This window comes from Falco naumanni, chromosome 10 (genome assembly GCF_017639655.2).
Source record: "Falco naumanni isolate bFalNau1 chromosome 10, bFalNau1.pat, whole genome shotgun sequence".
NCBI lineage: Eukaryota > Metazoa > Chordata > Aves > Falconiformes > Falconidae > Falco > Falco naumanni.
In genome coordinates this window covers 15026028-15044257 of record NC_054063.1, presented here as the reverse complement: position 1 = coordinate 15044257, position 18230 = coordinate 15026028, and the positions used below count along the sequence as shown (strand labels likewise).

General features: G+C 39.8%; 1 protein-coding gene across 6 annotated transcripts in view; it reads left to right on the top strand.

Annotated features, from left to right (window-relative positions):
• Positions 1–15436, top strand: part of GAS2 (growth arrest specific 2) — a 98122-nt gene extending 82686 nt beyond the window's left edge. For all 6 annotated transcript variants that reach the window (XM_040608465.1, XM_040608462.1, XM_040608467.1 and 3 more), the window contains exon 8: positions 14038–15436. In XM_040608465.1, the coding sequence (XP_040464399.1) occupies positions 14038–14256 (219 nt within the window). In that variant the 3' untranslated portion in view covers positions 14257–15436. The remainder of the gene's footprint in view (positions 1–14037) is intronic.
• Positions 15437–18230: the final 2794 nt, after the last annotated feature.

Here is an 18230-nt window from a genome sequence, read left to right as displayed (position 1 = left end):
ATAGTTGTGACTGTAATTGTGATTACAAAGATCACAGCTGCAGGGAAGTTATTGCTGGGTCTGCTATACTGGTGTCCCCGAGGATGTGGATGCACAATGAAGGAAGCACACTGAACGTTTTAACTCCAGTGTCTGCATTAATGTTGCGTATACTTGGAAGTAGCTGCTTGAAGCAATTTGGAACGTTAAAAAGAAAAAAAAAAACAAACAGGCAGAGTCAGGGAAACACACAGGTTGCTGCTGTTGGATGCATGTGATAGATTACATCAGTCTCTGCTAGACTTACAACATGTCTGTGTCACTTGTCACATGCACATCATTTCCATAGGCAGGTTGTTAGAAGATTTCTATAGCTGAAGGTGTGGGTTTTTTTATTTGGTTGTGGGAAATATTTTCTTTCATTAGACTGTTTTGAGGCTGTTATTCAGGAAATTGGGAGGGACGGAATAAGTCTTGAGAAATAGCTAGAAAACAGATGGCACGTCAGGGTTCAAAAGAACATTTTCATGTACTTCTGCAGGGCTGTAACACGAGTGTGTTCACATGCAACCCACGCACGTTTGCATGGTGAAATCCTAGTTTTGCTGAATTCAGTGGCAAAATCTAAATGGACGATCACTCTGTGCACGAATACACTCTGTAAATGACTGAATATCCTTAAAGGAAAGTCAGTTAGGACAATCTTGATAGTCTGGGCAAACTTAATTCCTTTTGTACTTAGAGAGGTTTCTGTTTTAAATTTGTACATTGTTCATGAGCCGAACTCATATCTTTATTTCTCATCAGGTTTTTGTCTCTTTACCTCATTCTGAGTAGTATTTCACTGCTCCAATATATGATTTCAGTGGTACTCCTCGAGAGGTAAAAACATACTGAACTTTAGAAAGTGAGACAGAATTGTCCCCTTAGCTATTTGTTTTTAAAGAGAGACTTTCCAAGGCTCCAAATGCTGATTGAAACATTAACTGTCTAATATTAAGAAATTCAACTCTGTTTTTTACTTCTATTTTTTTTTCAAAGGTAAGAGTAAAGGCTTTTTCTTCTTTTTGAGCAATCACTCCTGGATTTATTTTGGCTGCTTCATGCTTATGCTTTTGAATTTATTTTTTTTTCTGAAGGACAGTCTTCCCCTGCCCCCATGATTCGATCTCAGTACATCTGGTTTTCCATGCCTCCGTCCAGAGACAGCATTTGCCAGTTTACGCTTTCTCTTTCGCTTAACCTCATAAACTCTGTCTGATTTCTTTTTCTGTATTTTAATCTGTTTGCCATATCATCTCTTCTGCTGAGCATTGCATAAAATGTTTCTTATGAGCCGGTGCTGTAGCTAGAAGTAACGAGGCCCCCGTTATATATCCCACATTTTCAGTTGGTAGGGAATAAGTCTTTGTGGCTGACCCACACATCGATGTCTGGAGGGAAAGCAACAAGAAAGCGTCACCCTTGTTGCCCTCACAGCCACCGAGTGCAGGGTCTCACCCAAAGTACTTGGAAATGCTCAGTGCCATTACCTACCGATGCCTTTCTAAACCCGACTCCTACATCTAATTAATTTTCCTTGATGTTATTCCTCCTTGTCCAAGAAATAAAAGCCTGCGCTTGTCAGAAATCCACTTGTCTTTTAATGAATAGACAAATGTGTTTACTTATGTCTGCCTCTGAGTAATTTCTCACACACAAAGTGCTCGCCTCCGCAGGATACTTTTTTCAAGCAGCCACCAAGGTCTAGTGTTAATTAGACACCAAATGTGTATTATTCCCAAACTGTATAAAATTGTGTCAGACAAAAACTAAAAGTAAGGTTTGAGGGAAAGTTTAATCAAGAGTAAGAATCCCAAATGTCCAAACTGTCATGCTGTTTATATCAGAACAGAACGAAAGATATATCTGGATTTCAGTCAGTTAGGCAGGAATACTTGGATTAATTATTTCAATGACTCTGGTATATTCTGAAAACAGAAATAAAGACTTTTTTTTCATTAAGTGCAACATTTATGCTATAGAAAATACTTTAACTTGATGCTCCCCAGTGTTTTCCCTTTGTCACAATGTTCTGTGCAACTTTGCCTTTTCTTTAACCTCCAGAGGTCAATAGGCTGGTGACCTTAAGGTGTCTGTCATGCTGGGGTTTCCCCCTTTAAGCCAATTCCTGGCTTCAGGTACATGAAAGGCAGCTAAACTCCTGTGCATTAGTGTTTTATGCCATTATACCAAGCACATGTCACCTCATCTCGTGGCAAGAACAAGCAGAGAGAGGAGGTTAAGGTTTTGCAAGGTGAAAGGGGAAAAAATCCACTTTACTCGTTTGATTATTTCTTTTGCAGAAGGCGAGATGTTATTTCATGGGTTCTAAGTATCTTTAATGGTGGAATGACCGTGGAAATGCTGCTCAAGCTCGGACCTCCATGCTAATCAACTGATTGTTCCTCAGTGCCTCAGGCTTAATGAGGTTTTTCCATTCACTTCACTGTTCAAGTGGACCTTTCTTCTTTGCTGCCCTATCCCTGTAAAATTCCCAGTTCCCCAGACACCACCTTCCACATGCAGCTTTGTATGTATCTCAGGCCCTGATGTCAGGTATCGTGTGCAATTCTCTTGATCGTTGCTCCATAATTTGGTCTCTTCCATCTCTTCAGATGACTGGGTGTCAGCTAGAAATCATCTCTGCGCTAGATGCCGTAATTTATGGGACGGTGTTGTCAGTCACACTTCCAGTTTGTTCTTTAAGTCTTTAAATTGTCTTTAAATACTTCCAGTGACTGCTGTTAATTGCTCTGAGATCTTGCTCTCCATCCTGCAATATTCCCTGTCTCGCATCAGGTCAGGGTTTCAGTGTACTGCTTGAGTCTTGCTTACTGTTAGATGCCTGCTGAAAAGAAACTTTCTTTCCCCAGGCCTTTAAGTCCTACTGTCTCTAATGTTTCACTGGGTGTTTTGGGTCACGCATTTGTTGCCTTCACACTCATCCCCGCATCCTGGGACACCCTGTTTTCTACTCCACCATTCTGTCTCTACCCTGCTGGTACTGTACTGCTGATAAATCCACAAATGCTGATCTTCATTGCTACCAATATATGCTGCTAGATTAGATTTACAGGCGCATTGTTTTCAGTAATTGCTGTTGCCCCTTTTGGGAGGCTGGGTGCTGTGCTAGTATCATCTGCTGCTGAAATATCACATGGAAAAATCTGGCACATCATGCCTCGTACCAGTGCAAACATGCCATCTGGCTGTTCTCAGACTGCTTTGAGATCATGGTCCTAGTTATCCTCCGATACTTCCTTTGCAATGTATGAGGCTTTAGTCATCTAGCATGCTATTAATTGTTTTCTTAGACACCCTGTGTCTTCATGCTCCGATATATGTTTCCTGGCTTCTTTCAGACCTTCATAAACTGCCCACTTGGAGCAGCTGTTTGTTACAAACGCGGGTGTAACTAAGAAGCCATCTTGACTTTTCCACATAGGTACCTCTGCTGAGGGAAAGCTCTAGGAACAATTAATCAACTTTTTCCCCTTGGTACTGGGTTTCTCACCTGATCAATGCTAGTTTGCTGAGCTGTGACTGAATCTGAATGAATTTTTGTTTTCATTTCACGTTGCTGTGATGCTTGGTGAGAAGGACTTGCCTCCTGACTAAACAATAACAGAGGAGCAGGACTTAGCTCGGTGTAAAGGTGGAAGACTTGAGATACTTGCTAGCACTGTCCCCAGATTTGTAAAGCGTTATACAAGCTCCACATGCCTTCCTGCTGGAGGGGGGAGGTGGAACTTCAGCAGGTGTCCAGGCAATATAGGTCAAACCAACAAGGTATCTTAATATACGAAGCCTTAGTTCTTGCGCTACAGCAGTCTGATTTCAGTGGAATCACTAGACACTTATTTCTGTGCCTCTCTTGTCTTAGCAGGATACAGATGTCTTTAGTTGCATTGTCAGCCCTGTGCTGAAAAAGTGACATCTTCAAATAGTGTTTCATAAGCACTATAAAGAAAGAGTTTTGACTGATAAGGTAGTTTAACAACTTGGATGAGTATTCGGAAAATAAATTGGAAAGTTGTGAGGTGCAAATCTCAAATGAGATCCAAAGATCCTCTAGCAGGAATGTGCAAATGGAATAAAGAACGTTTGAAAAGAGAGAGAGTCCCAAGAGGCAAAGGCGTTCTCATTTTAGGTCAGCTTTACTTACCCTCCTTTTGCTTAAGTTTTTCACGGAAAGGAGCATTTTTGCAAGTGAAAGCGCTTGCCAAATGGACAGTTGATGAATGGACCGTAATGTCAGCCTAGAAAAAGGAGAAATTAATATGCGTGCAAAATGACTGACTGATCAATTCTGTAAGGATGAGTTGGGTGAAAGCAATTCACTTCATCTTCAGCATGAAGAGACCTCTCTGCAGTGTCATTTAGTGAAGAACAAAGTTGATGTTGTTAGGCATCATTTCATAGAATTATCTGTGTGGTGAAAAGGAGAATGAGAGGGCTGCTTTGTAAGGAGTGGATTTAATTAACAAAGGACATGGTGGATATGGTTTTAAAGCCCTTATCCTTGGGGGTTTTTCAGAAAAGAAAAAAATAAAATACTTATTTTAGCAAAAGGGTCAGGTTAAGATTTCAGAAAAACATGACCCAAAATACATTTTGATCAACTGGATAAATTCCCATTGACTTCAGCTAGATCAGTCACTTAATGAAAATGTTGTGTAACGGGTCTCATTTGGTTTTATTAGATTTTAAGTTTCCTCTGAGACCTTTTGGTGCATATGTTAGTTAATCTGTTAGGAGACCAGGAGTTAACTTACGTACCTCACGGCGATCATTTTAATATTGATGTTGAAGTATTTTGAAGCTTGCAAGCATTATGCTGTAAGGATTGTTAGTGAGCCTCCTGGTTTTGTGGCAAAGTGATAACGCTTCATCATGTGCCGTAGACCTCACCCTTGGCCACTTAAAGATTGGCGTTTTCCCGTGGCTGCAAAACCATCTTAAGGCAACTTCTGTTGTCACAGAAAAGCCTGTGAGCAAGGGAGGATACACAAATAACACGGTCAAATAACTTCTTACCTGTAATGGCCACGTTTACTACACAGTGTTGAAGAACAACAATAGGATACAACTCTGGCTTCCGAAACTTCCCCCGTCAGACTGGCAAAGGTGTAAACTGGAAGCAGCATTTTGAGGAATAAGAGTTCAGACAAGAAGAGTTGAGGCTAGCCGAGTCTCTCTCATCTTTTCAGTAACATTGTCAAAAAGAAATCATGATTTACAGCTGAGCAAGGGCTCACAGCTTTGAGACCAGCCGTTTTACAAAACACACAATGACCTTTCAGGTCAGATTTGAATAAGCAAAGTAAAAGTAAGAAAATCTCCAGGTGCTGTCTACCCAAATTCACTACATTCTGTGCCAAGTTTTCAGTTTATTAATTACCAGTTTAATCCTTAAAAATACCCTTAATCAGAGAGAGGCATCAATTTCATTGATATTAAACTTTTTTTCTTATTGGGACTCGGTTTGGTTTGGCTTTTTTGTCAATGACAAATGGAAACACATAGCAAGCACTACTAATTTTGGAGAAGGGGTAGGAGATGAAAGTGTATCTGTTATTGAGTAGGCTTCCAAAATTTGGAGAGTGGGCCTTCACTTTATTTATATATTGAAACATTTCCATTTCTACTGTATTGCAAAATCTGTTAATAGATTTAAGTGTGAAACAATAGGTAATACCTATTTAATACTATACTACAATAACATTATATAATAATAATATAATAGATAATATTATCCTGTGTAATAATAATACTGCAAGCTGCTATCACTCTACAAATCCTGAAGAATTTCTACCTCAGTTTTGAGGTTCAACTATGTAATAGAAAACTGAAAAAAGTCTGGGGAAGGAAGACAAGTCAACGAAAACACAATTTTAATTCAAACATTTTTCCCTTCATAGAATAGTGACCGTTTAAGGTGTCTGTTGATCTCCCACTAAACCTTATGAGTGTCTCGTTATGTCTTAATTTATCTGAAGATAGGTGGCTTGTTTTGTTGTTGGTTTTTTTTTTAAGATCAAGTCTTTTTTGAAGATACAACAGGATCTGTGATAGAGGACATTATTAATTAATACTACTATCTCATTCTTACTGCTGAAAGAAACCTCCTCACCATTAATGTATCTGAAGCAGTTAGGAACTGAACATGGAAAATGGTACCAAAATATGTCATTGTATCCTAAATTCTTCTTTGTTGTGTGATGCTGCCTTTGGGCAGCAGGCACAGGTCAGGGATCTTGCCATAGTAAAAGGCAGCCTTTGTTTTAAAGATGTCACTGTATATAATATACTACACACCTAACATTCCTTCTTTTATCTTTAGTAGTCTCGTAATAACAGTTCCTGCCTAGGAGGATGTGTGAACATTAGTACTCGGTTCAGTTTTGCAGAAAGCCTCACTTAGTGGTTTTTAACTTCAAAAGACATAAGGATGAGCTTAAAAACACTTTAAAAACCTGTCTTAACTGTGGCTGACCTCCTAAATGAAAGTCCTGTCTGCAGAGATAAATCTGTAGTCCTCTAATGAATTTTGTTTGACTGAGTGACAAGAAAAGCAGATATTTATACCTGCCAGTTTTTGTTTCATACTTCTCATGCTTAAATTACTTTTTCGGTTTTTACGTGTGCAAATGATCATTTAGATATTTTTTTATTATTATTTGCATACACAAAGCCTGCTTGTTCTTTCGGTTTGAAGCATACTGAAAAAAATGACTCAATAATTATAGGCGGCTTCTGATTGATATGTAGTGTAAGGTCTGGTCTATATATGCTTTAAAAGGTCTATAGTTGCAAACCTCTATTGCTGCCTCACCTGAAAAATCTGTCAGGCTTCAGTGTATGAGCATTTTTTGTATCACCTATTTAAGTCAACACTTCTTTCAGTTCCCCCCACCCCATGTGTCAGTCAATAGACACAGAGAATGTAAGCGTGGTGGCGTTGCTGGAGTGGCTGGGAACTTTATTAGGTTCTGCATGAAAGCTGAGCTCCTTGTTCAGTGAGAAATACCACTTGACACAAAGCATTAAAAGTTATTCTGCCCCAAAATGGAGATCTAGGGATTCTGATGGATGCCTCCATTCTGGTTTATTTTCCACCACATATATTTGAGACAAAACCAGGAAAGTTTGCATTTGATTTGTTTGGGGAATATAGACTTGAACCCGTGAAGCTTACGAATCGTTTATAAAGTATCATGCCATCCCATTCTTTTTTTATACAACATAGTGTAACAGATTTTTTTGATAAACTGAGTGGGTACCTGTTAATGCCTTTGATACAGCTTGAGATAATGTTAAAATGCTTTATAATTAAGAAAGTGTGTTAGTTATAAACCCCAACTCTAGCACAGCTAGGAATATTGTGACAAGCACTTAGCGTATGCTCTTGACATCTTTTTTTTTTCAAGCTGAGCATCTTTATCATGCTTTTTCCAGCTAATTGAGATTCATTTAGTGTGATTTACTGCATATAAATCCCTGAAAATGAGAGGGCGATGTTAATCCAGTGAGCTGTCAGTTTTCCATGTCGTTATCATGGTGTCTGCAGAGAGGGGAAGTGCAGGCTCCTTTAATGGGGTTGGAGAATGACAGAGGAACTCGGAGGAGGTCCCTAAACAAATCCATATGTAATGACTGGAGCGATACCAGTTGTATCATTTGGAACTTTTAAAACTAGTAGACATAATCCAAAACAGTTTTGTATAATCCTGTATCAAAAGAGGGGCGAGGCAAAATGCGACTTAACAAGGGATGGCAAGGAAAAATGAGGAGTGCATTTTTCCTCTTTTTTCAGTTGGGGAAAGATTTTATTAGTTTTGAGGGGTTTTCCTTAATTGGATCATAGGATAACTCAGGTTGGAAGGGACTAATATCTTGGCGCCTGTCAAAATACACATTACTATACTCTAAGTAGATTAATTCAGTGTGGATGAATAATTAATCTCTAGAATTGGCTACATAAATTGCACTTTTTCAGATTTGCAGAGTTGAGATTTAATTAGAATTCCTTAGATGTGCACTTAGGCACATGAGTTCTTAAAAGTCTAAAATAAGCTTTATGTTTTACTTTGCTCTAAGAAGACCTCACACACAAATCCAATGACAAAAGGAGAATGAAAGCCAAGAAAAAAGAAGAGTTGGAGGGAAGCTTTCTAGCTTTCCAGCTGGAAGTTGGTTTTATTCCACATCCTCTTGGGAATTGCTCCTACAATCCCTTGTGTCTGTAAGGGTGAACCCTGTGTACGTAGCAGCAGCAATGCCTTTTATAAAATATGTGCTACAGTGGCTGTAAACTTTTTAAAATAGAATGTATCTAAATCTAACCTGACTGGCGCTTTATCTGATAGTGGTGCAGGATTTGGCTATAAATTTTACCATAAGTCTAGGGATGAAGTTGCGTAATCTCTGCTCACAAGGTGTTTTTAACATCTGTAATCGTGGCTTGTAGCAATGAATCAGGAGACTATTGCATGTTCTTGATGGTGTTTTCAGGTCACTGAATTCTCAGGGAAGTAGAAAAATTCCACTGCAGCACCAGTTACCCACAAGTTTCTGAAAATTCACTTCCCAAGTTGAATGTATTTAGACGTGGTGTAAATACTGCCTGCTACTGCATTTACTGCATGGGCATGGATTGGGAAATAAGTAAACTGTCATCATAATATGATAACATTAGTGGTTACAGAGGCATGAGATGGCTAAACATCATGAGGAAGTGCTGCTCATCCGTGATGCACAGGGCAGCACTGCAGCTCCTTTTCTTTTGGCCGAGGCCCTTGGTGACATCAGGTCTCCTCAGACCCTCCGTGGAACGAGCAGGGGTCCCAACTCCAGCCTGCTGCAGGCTTGCCCCGGCAGAGCCCTGCCGCTCTCAATACATACTGCACATCTGTGAGGTTTCCCTCAATGTCTTTTTTAATTAAACCCATCTGCAGGCTCATTGTCAGACCTTTATCAGACCAGTGGTCAGGGCCCGCTGTGTCGTGTTCTCAGCGTCCTCTTCTTGGCCGGCGCCCTGTCATCACCGGTTTGAATGGGCTATTAACATCACCTGTTAACACGAATTTTTGTGTGTTTTGGTGATTGCTGGGGATGTTGAACTAATATCCCCCGAGCTTCTGTGAAGGCATGTGGCTAGACAGGCTTCTCTGCACATTGCCAGTCTTTGATGGAGTCTTTCCCAGGGCCTCACCAGGCTAGACCTGTCTCCACATTAAACAATAGATGTGAGAATTTCCAGTGGCCACCTGCAAGAGGACCTCGGTAACTGCGAAGCATTGGAATTGCTGAAGATTTTGAGGACTGATTTTGCTAGCTTTAGAGCTTGACCATGAAAAGTTGTTGTCATGAAAAGGAATAAAATGTTGATGCTTGGTGACACGAGCCTTGTTCTCTGAGGCAATAGTGCCTCAAGTCCCCAGATAATATTTTTCCTCTTTCATATAGATGTGCACACCAGATTCCAAGAACTCTTCACCTTCTGTCAGCCACAAAGACAGCCACAGGCTGCAAGTTCTCTCCTAAGCTCTTCAGGTCCCAACTAGGAAGATGCTGGGAGAGACCACAGTCTCTTGTATGGAAGAGATGTCCCCTACTCCATGAAAACATCCACGTCCCTGTGGAATTATTTGTCATTACTTGACAATACCATGTACTAGGTACAGGCCCAGGGACATACTGACAGCCCAGATAGGGATCTCATTCCTGGTTTGAGTTTTATGTCCTGCTGTCACATTTTATTAACTAAGAATGGTTCATGAATAATGCTGAGGTTTGAGAAAGCCTTTTTTTTTTTTTTTTTGGATAGACAGGAGGGTAGGTCATCAACATAAATGGTACAGACAAGCTGGAGCAAAATGTTTACTAAATAGCATCACCCCGGTTTGAAGCAAAATCATAAAGTAGAGCTGCAACGTCCGAGCATGGTGTGTGGAAGCCTGTATGCACCTCGGGTCTCGAAGCTGGCAGAGGTGGTGGCAAGACCTTCCAGCTTGCTGTGGGGAGCGGGCTGATGCAGTAACGTGGGCAAGTCTTAACACCACTGGGATTCCTTTAGTGTTGGCCTCTGATGTGTCTGGGGTCATTGTGAAAATCTGTTCATCTAGAGGATGAATTCTAGATGAATGTAGAGAATGAAATCTAGATGAAGTGGGCTCTGAGAAACCCATTTCATGATGCAGTTCTCAACCCCTTCAAAGAAGGTCCTCTAAACGCTAAGATATGAGAAACAAGGGTTATATCTACTGATGACGATGAGCCTACGTGGCCCATATTCAGTCAAAAGTAATTGAAGTGTGTTCCGTTCCCTTTCTCTTTTAAAATTTCACTTCTGGAGTGCAAAATTTGCTTTGTACTGCCACTGGTGTGATGCACAGTGTTATTTTTTTAAAAAACCTTTGGATTTCATAGTCAATATTCTCTTAGTATGTTGCTTACGTTGTTTCTGAAGTTGGTTTAAAATCACACCGATGCGCTCCAGGCCGTGATGTGCGTTAGGTTGCTGCCTTTGGCTCCCGGAGCCCAGCCCAAGGGCCTTTCGAGACGGTGGGACTCCTGCTGTTGGCTTTTGCAGGGCTTGGATCAGATCGGTGGTGTGTAATTCTTCCTCCCACATCCCCTACCCCTGCCTGAAATGTTCTTTAAGAAAGTTATAATTTGAAGAATAACAATATTGGGCTAGATTTTTATTTCCTATAAAACAGAAGAGATTTTTTTTCAAGTCAGTAAAACTATGCTCATTTACATGAGCTTAAGATATTTACATACAGCCTCACATCTCTTTAATAAGCCATAAAGCGCTCTCAACTTCTGTAAAAACCAGAACCGTTTAGACTAAAGTTCATTTTTGATGCCCAAAGTCCCAGGCAATGACAGCTTAGTTCACCGAACTTTGACTATTTTTCATGTTATCTCTTCATACAGCCTTAGTGCATACCCAAACAATCCAGAATTTCTCCCTCTGCGATGCTATTGTCTGGTCATCTGTTTTCTCATATGGTTGTTTCACCACAGACTCAATTTAAACACAGATTCTAGAAGGAACAGCTTTAGTGACAGCCCTGCCTCAGCCACAACTGAAATAATGAAGAGTTACAGCAATCGTAAACATATGTTTGATTTTATTTTACAGAAAGGGTTTTCTCGGTTTCAACTGGCTGGATAGCAGTGTGAAAATACATGTATGTCAGGAATTTATTTACATCGATAACTGACTAATAAACTTGATTATTGTAGAATCCAACTGTTTTGTTGTCAGCAATCTCGTGCAATGCAAAAGCTGAATTGGGTGGATCATAAAAGCTCAAAAGTTTCATCTTCAGCCGAAGGATGTCAGGGGGAAAACTGCCTTTTCAGTTATATCAGTTACAAAGTACAGCAAGTTTTTTCCTTTTTTTTTTTTTTCTTTTCTTTTCTTGTCTTGGTGAGAAATCTTTTATACTTCAGTGAACCTGAAGCAATCCAGAATTCAGGATAAGTGCTGGTGTTCCTAACATCAAAATATGGCCGAAGAAGTAAAATGGTGCTTTTGTGGCACAGCACAGCATGAACAGACTATATTTAGGATGTAGGAAAACTCGGTCTCTACAAAAAAGCATTCAGTGATTTTTATAATAGTATTGTAATACTAAGAGAAAGAAAAAAAGAGGGGAAAGACAGAAGATGTACATTTAACCTGAGCATCAGGAAATAACATACCAGCAGTAGGTTTTATTTGTCTGCACAGTAGTCCCTAAGGGAAACTGAGCCAAGTATACTTTCTGCTAACTTTCCATTCCTAACTCTTAATCAAAAGTCCAGATACTAACTGCTCTTGGAACATGAACCCCTCTGTGACAATATGTGGAAGCAGAAATTCAGCAACAGTTAACTCCTTCCCACAGCAGCATCCTCTGTTGTAGTGGACCGGTTGGGCTTAAAATGTTTTCATGTGAAGTTTATGGGGCATTTCTCAAATGCTTTTTCAGGCATTCAAAGAGGAGAAAGTTGCTAAATACCATTCTCGGTTGTCTCAAAGCTGTGTCACCGTTTGAACTGCAGTTTTAAAACTCGACGTACCAACCATTTGCTGCTTGTGTGATGTGTTGCCCAGACTAAAGACACGATTCAAATCTCATCCCGCTGAAGGCTGATCATACCCTTGTCGGTTCAAAGTGAAGTCTTGACGCTAAAATACAAAGCTTGAGACAAAACGCGTGATTGGTGAAGATGGGACTATGATTCTGCTTTCACACCCACGTAAATCTAGAGAAAAACCTCGCTCGTATATAGCTAGGGCAGAGACTAACGCTCCTACAACCTGTAGCAACAACACAATCTTAGTAGCTGGGAGGGGTTAATTAAAACAGAGTACCTGAGTGGCGTAAATCAGAAGCTGCTGGGGCGATGTGTTTCACATAAAACCCCAACTGCAGGAATAACAATTTACTTGCATTAAAATGTTCTAAATGAAAACTTTCAAATGATTTCATGTGCAGTTGCTTATTGAAATAAAGAGTTTGATTCCATATAAACTTACCCTGATTTTCAAACTTTAGAAAGCTGAACAGCTTTCCATGCTTTCTTCACCCCAGCTGTCTGTCTCCTCGTGTAACTAACAAAAGTCAATCAACATTATTTTTAGGCTGAGATGCAGTGTTTGTTGGTTGGGTGGTTTTTATTTAAGAGCTACATTTTTGCCTTTTATTATCTGTGATTTTGTTTGAGAGTTTTTCTCCTTGTCTAGGCTATGTGCACTAATCTAAATTGCGCTATGTTACAAAAGGCTTATGTGCCACATAACTCTCAACTGCAAATACTGTTAGCCCTCGAGGGAGTTTTGGACACATAGAAGACCCCATATGCACATCGCAGCCATAAATCCAAATGTTATTACCCAGACTATGTTAAACATCTTCTAGCATGCCTTTTACAGGGCCAATTTTTAATTTCTGGCACTACAGCTAAATGATGTTTAGCATTTCCTGAGCCGTACTAATCAAAGCGCTTTTCAATGTGTGATTTACAATGTGGCTTCTATAGAATGTGCTGCTTTATGATACCTCGCTGGTATTTATTTGACTGTTCTGCATGGGAAACCAGAGGAAAACAGTGAAATTGCCAGCTGAGCTCACAGGCTCAGACATGGGCGAAGCTACGTTTGTTCTCGGGGAAAAAAATTATTTGAGTTTAGGCAAAAAATGAGCGTGGATCTGGAGGACGTACATCAGAGATAGGTACCTCATTTGGCACTTGGATACCCCTCTCAACCATAGATTCCTTTGGAGGTCAAGCCCCGGTGGCTCTGGAATGAAGGCAGCAAGCACTGAGCCGTCCCGCTAGTAAGAGCCTGGGCACTGGACTTGTATTTTTTTCCCCAAGTCAGCATAAATTCAGCTATCTCCAAACAGTTCCAGATACGTTATTTCTGATGTCCCTCATTAGACTAATGTAATGACAACATTAGACTAGTTTAGTTAGAAGGTATGTCAGCAATGCTAAATTGTTTCTTAAGTGATGATTTTTTTAATATATATTTTAGGAGATAGAGGAGATTGTTTTGGTTGTTTGCCCTTCGCTACATATAGATCACTATCCTATAAAGAAAAGACAGCTTCAAGATGTATAATATGGTGGCTTTACTAACATATTTTAAAAAAATTCATCTGAAAACCATTTATGTTCCCTAACATTTATAGTAAGCATATGAAGAACAGGATCACTTGGTGCCACAGGACTAGAAAACCACGTAGCGTTGTTTACATAAAATACGAAATTCTTCAGTTTTAACTACTATCTCATTTTCTTACAGTTGGTTTAATTTATTTATTAAAATAAAAACCATTCTACTATTTCTTTTCCTTTCCTTTTATTGTAAAGCAGACTAACATATGTCTGTGACTTTTAAAGTAAGCACAGTTTTTCCCAGTAGAAAAAAAGTGATTTCCCAGCCAATAGTTCCCTCTCAAGAGTTTTTTGGTGTTTTGTTTTTTTTTTCTCCTTTATGTGTAATTTCAGATGCTGCACAACAAACACGTGATGGTTCGTGTTGGAGGAGGATGGGAGACATTTGCAGGTTACTTACTGAAGCATGACCCGTGCCGAATGTTGCAGATCTCCCGAGTGGATGGGAAAACCTCTCCAATCCAGAGCAAGAGTCCAACCCTCAGGGACATGAATCCAGACAATTATCTGGTTGTTTCTGCCCATTACAAAACCAAGAAGGAGATTAAGTGAAATAAGCTTCTCATGTGATTGGGACTTTATGTACTTAGGTCCAAATTACTTTCTCCAGTGTAGTAAATTTAGTTTATGCTTTAAAAGGACTTTGGAAAATTTAAGACAGACTGGAAATGGCAACCCATTTTGAAGATCTTTGAATTGTAGAACTATTTATTTCTAGTACTGTATCTTTTATAGCAAATTACCCTTGCTAGGCTAATTACTACAATCAGATAAGAAATAGACATATATTTTTAGCCAAATTATTACTCTTTAATATGTGAATGTATACTTAGAGTTACATAAAGGAGTGGTTCCTGTTAATGGAATAAAATACACAATACAATATATTTGTATGAAAATTGTATTTCATTGAATCCTTGACTGTTAGACTAGTTGAAAAATATATATGCAGGTGGGAAATGAGTATTTGTGGAAATTATTTGGTATTGCCTCTGAAAATGAAATAAAAATTGACTATTTTTATGGGTTGCAAGATTTTCTTAACCAGTAGAACATAAAGACTTACTGCATGCCAAACGACTTCCCAAAGCAGTTACTTTTAAAACAAAATTTAAAAAGCCCAAGAACAACCACCACTCCCACCAACCCCCACCTTCTTTTCTTTCAAGCTAAAGACCATGCTAAGCGTTAGATCTGTGTGCAGACCCTTCCTGTTTTTTCCCGAGGTGCCTGATACAGAAGCACGGGGAAGCTGAGCGGTTGCCCCTTCCTCCTCCAGACCGCAGAGGTGGTCAGTGGGACTGGTGGGGTGCCGGGCTGCAGCCTGCCAAGGGAAGCCATAAAAAAAGATGCACAGCCCTTTGACCCAAGGAGGAGCTTCAGGAGATGCTAGTCCCTCCTAAGTCACAAATCACTACACTGTTCTCGAATCTGAGCTTTTCCTTCCCCTTATTTTTAATTTTGTTGGTCATGCCAAATGTGAGATATTCATTACGCTGTCAGTAGAGTGATTCACATTCTTGTAAATCCTTCACGCACCTCAAAAATAGCTAAAAGCATATGGGGGCTTAGTTCATTCTTTTGGCTACTTTTCTATGTTTATATTTGGTAATTTATGTGCCTTGTAACGTCCTAGAAAAATCATTTTATAGGATTATTTCACTGACTGTATAAATTTGAGCAGAACTCAGTTGTTTCATTACAAATGAAATAAAATTTTTTAAAGTACTCATACATTTTGCAAGTCTTGTTTATTATTTGTAATCTGTGTTCTTTGTAGTATCACTTTGCTGCTACTGCCTGGATGCCTGCAACACCCAGCGCTGCTTGCTAACCTCATCATGAGCTGCACAGTGAACGGGGCAAGCACTCGCTTACTACGGATAGCACGGAAATACCCAGATTTTATTGAAAATTAATTTTACTTTGCAGGGAAAGAAAAAAATCAAAAGCATTCTTAAAGTACCAACTGGTATTTTTCTGTATATTTTGATGTTTCCTTTTAAAACATAGAGTTATGATCTGCTGCTGTGGTCTTGCAGATTAACAGCAAAATATCTGCTGGCTAGAGAGGATCGAGACCTGCTTTTATGTTCTGTGCCTTATCAGAACCAGCACATTGTCTGTCCCTTTGGTGGAACCGTTCTACCCCACCGCCTGAAAACATCTGCCACATATGAGCATTTCACAGTTGCTTGGTGCACCATGCGAAGTAACACAGCAAGTACCTAATTCCAAACATGTTTTTAGAAAGAAAAATTGCAGCCTTTGTGTTCTTATTTTGGGGTACTTTCTGGAAGGATGAAATGTATACTCAACCAGTAAATCTTTTGAAAAGCCATAGGAAGACCCAGTTCTCATACAAGAAACATACGTGGCTCTCGTGGGAGTGGAGAACAGGTCATAAGCAACATTATTAAAAGCAAAAATGCAGCACAGCTGAAAAAAATCATGATTTTAAAACATGCACTGAGAGATCTGTTTTTGAATGAACAGAGAAGGAAAAAAAACCCCAAACTTGTGAAAGTGTCAGATGTTTATTTTGAAATAATGGTTACTTTTTAAAACATCAAGAGATGTATTTCCATCACCCAAAATTAAGTTGGCATTATTATTATATCCTTTCTTTAAAATATCTGAAGGTGTTTACACGTTAATAAATCAAATAGCTATTTTTAAAAGTATTCTTAGTTTTATTTTAAGATTAAGCTTCAACAAATAATCTTGGTAAATCCAAACCAAAATTTTAAATTAAACATGAACTGCTTTATGTGCTTGGACTGTAGCTATCAAAATAACCTTTTTTGATTCAGGCTAATCAAGCTTCTTAAAAAAAAAAAATAATCACATTAACACACTTCCTAACTTAAAATTTCAATTTTGTTAGTTCCAGAAAGGGAGGCTTATAAAGGACTTTTTAATGTATTGCCACTGCCACCTAATCTGTGTGAAAAGCTTGCAGGTGGGGTTCCTGCATGTGATGCACCTGGTGTGGGCGTGGGTAGCAGAGGAGGAAATTAGAGCAGGAGCATCAATAAAGCAAACAAATGATGTAAGCTAGTTTCTTTTGGAGGAAAGGCTTGAGAGTACGTTATTTACAAGGTTAGTGTGATCAATCGTGTTTTTTGAGTGTATTAGGTCCTATAGTAACATAGGAGTTGGGGAATTTGTTAAAAGCCTGAGGCTCAATTTACAAAGCTAAAGACAAGCAGCAAAATTTTGCTTGAAGACGTGTGGTTCTTGCTGCAGTGCTGGGGCAGAACAAACTTTGTGTAGAAAGTATCTGGGGAGTAAAAAACACCCTGTTGTTTGCCCAGGTATTGTATATGATGCTTGAAGTTTCTATGCCAAAAGCTATGGGATTAAGGTATCTTAGTGTAGGTTTCTAGAAGGCTGAACTGAATTGTAGGGTACCACCTGGGAGGAGCTGCGGCAAATCCCTTGTCCTTGCGGTAGGGAGGCTCTGCTGAGGCTGTGGAATACTTGTGTGTTGGGCAGGCAGGAGATGAGGTGTTGCGATATTGGGCCGGTTGTGGATGGTGATGGTAAGGAAGAGTGCTGTGCAGTGATTTTAGCTTGGTCTGTCGCTGTGTGCCTCAGCTGAATGTGGGTGGTGAGGAGGCTGGAAGTCATAGAAAGTTGGACAGTCGTAAGCTGCAATGAAGCTGCTTCTCAAAGTCCTGGCTGGGTCATAGACCAGACCCCATGGGGTTTCCTGCTGACTGGGAATAAGTAACTGTGCTCAACTCAAGATGGCTAAATTATGTCAGATTACTTGTAAAGCTTATTATTATTGTGTAATGTCAAAGAAATATCATCATGCTGGAAGTAATTCAGAATTAGTTTGGAAATGTAACATCTGTTACCGCTTGCTACAGGAGGTACCTTTTGTCACCTTGCTGTTTCACCTGGAATTTTTCTTCCAAGCAGGCTTATTTACATATGTGAGTGAGGATAGGGTTTTTTCTCATCTGTTATAGTGATAATTGTTCCTTCCTTTGCATTACCACCTTTTTTTCCAACTGCAGTTTAGAGTTGATACGTAACATCTATGGAAGCTAGTTCAAGGCTGTTGGCGGGGGCGAGTGAAATGGGGAGGTGTCAATATATGTGTGTGGGAAGGCACAGCAAGTTTCTGATACCTTAAGAGACAACGCTGAATGTATTATATGTGTTCATTTTAGATCAGGGAGAGGAGCTGTTTGCCACAGCCCAGTGTTAAGAAGCATCTGCTGGATATGTAGACAAGGGTCTGGTCCTGTTGGGGCTTGTGTCTTGTGGGCTGCTGAGAGGCACTACCTGGGAGGGGAGGAGGGAAGAGCGCTTTTTCTTCACATCTCCTACTGTTTTTTTTTTAGCCTGTGGTATGTTAGGAATCTAGAGTAAGGTGAAACAGACACGTGGAATCACGCGAACGTTTATGAGGCTGGAGAGGTTTTTCCATCCCAGGCCAACTGCCGGCACCATTTGTGCCTGATGAGCTGCGTCCCAGCGATTTGGTCTGTCGCTGTGCCAAATCCACATGC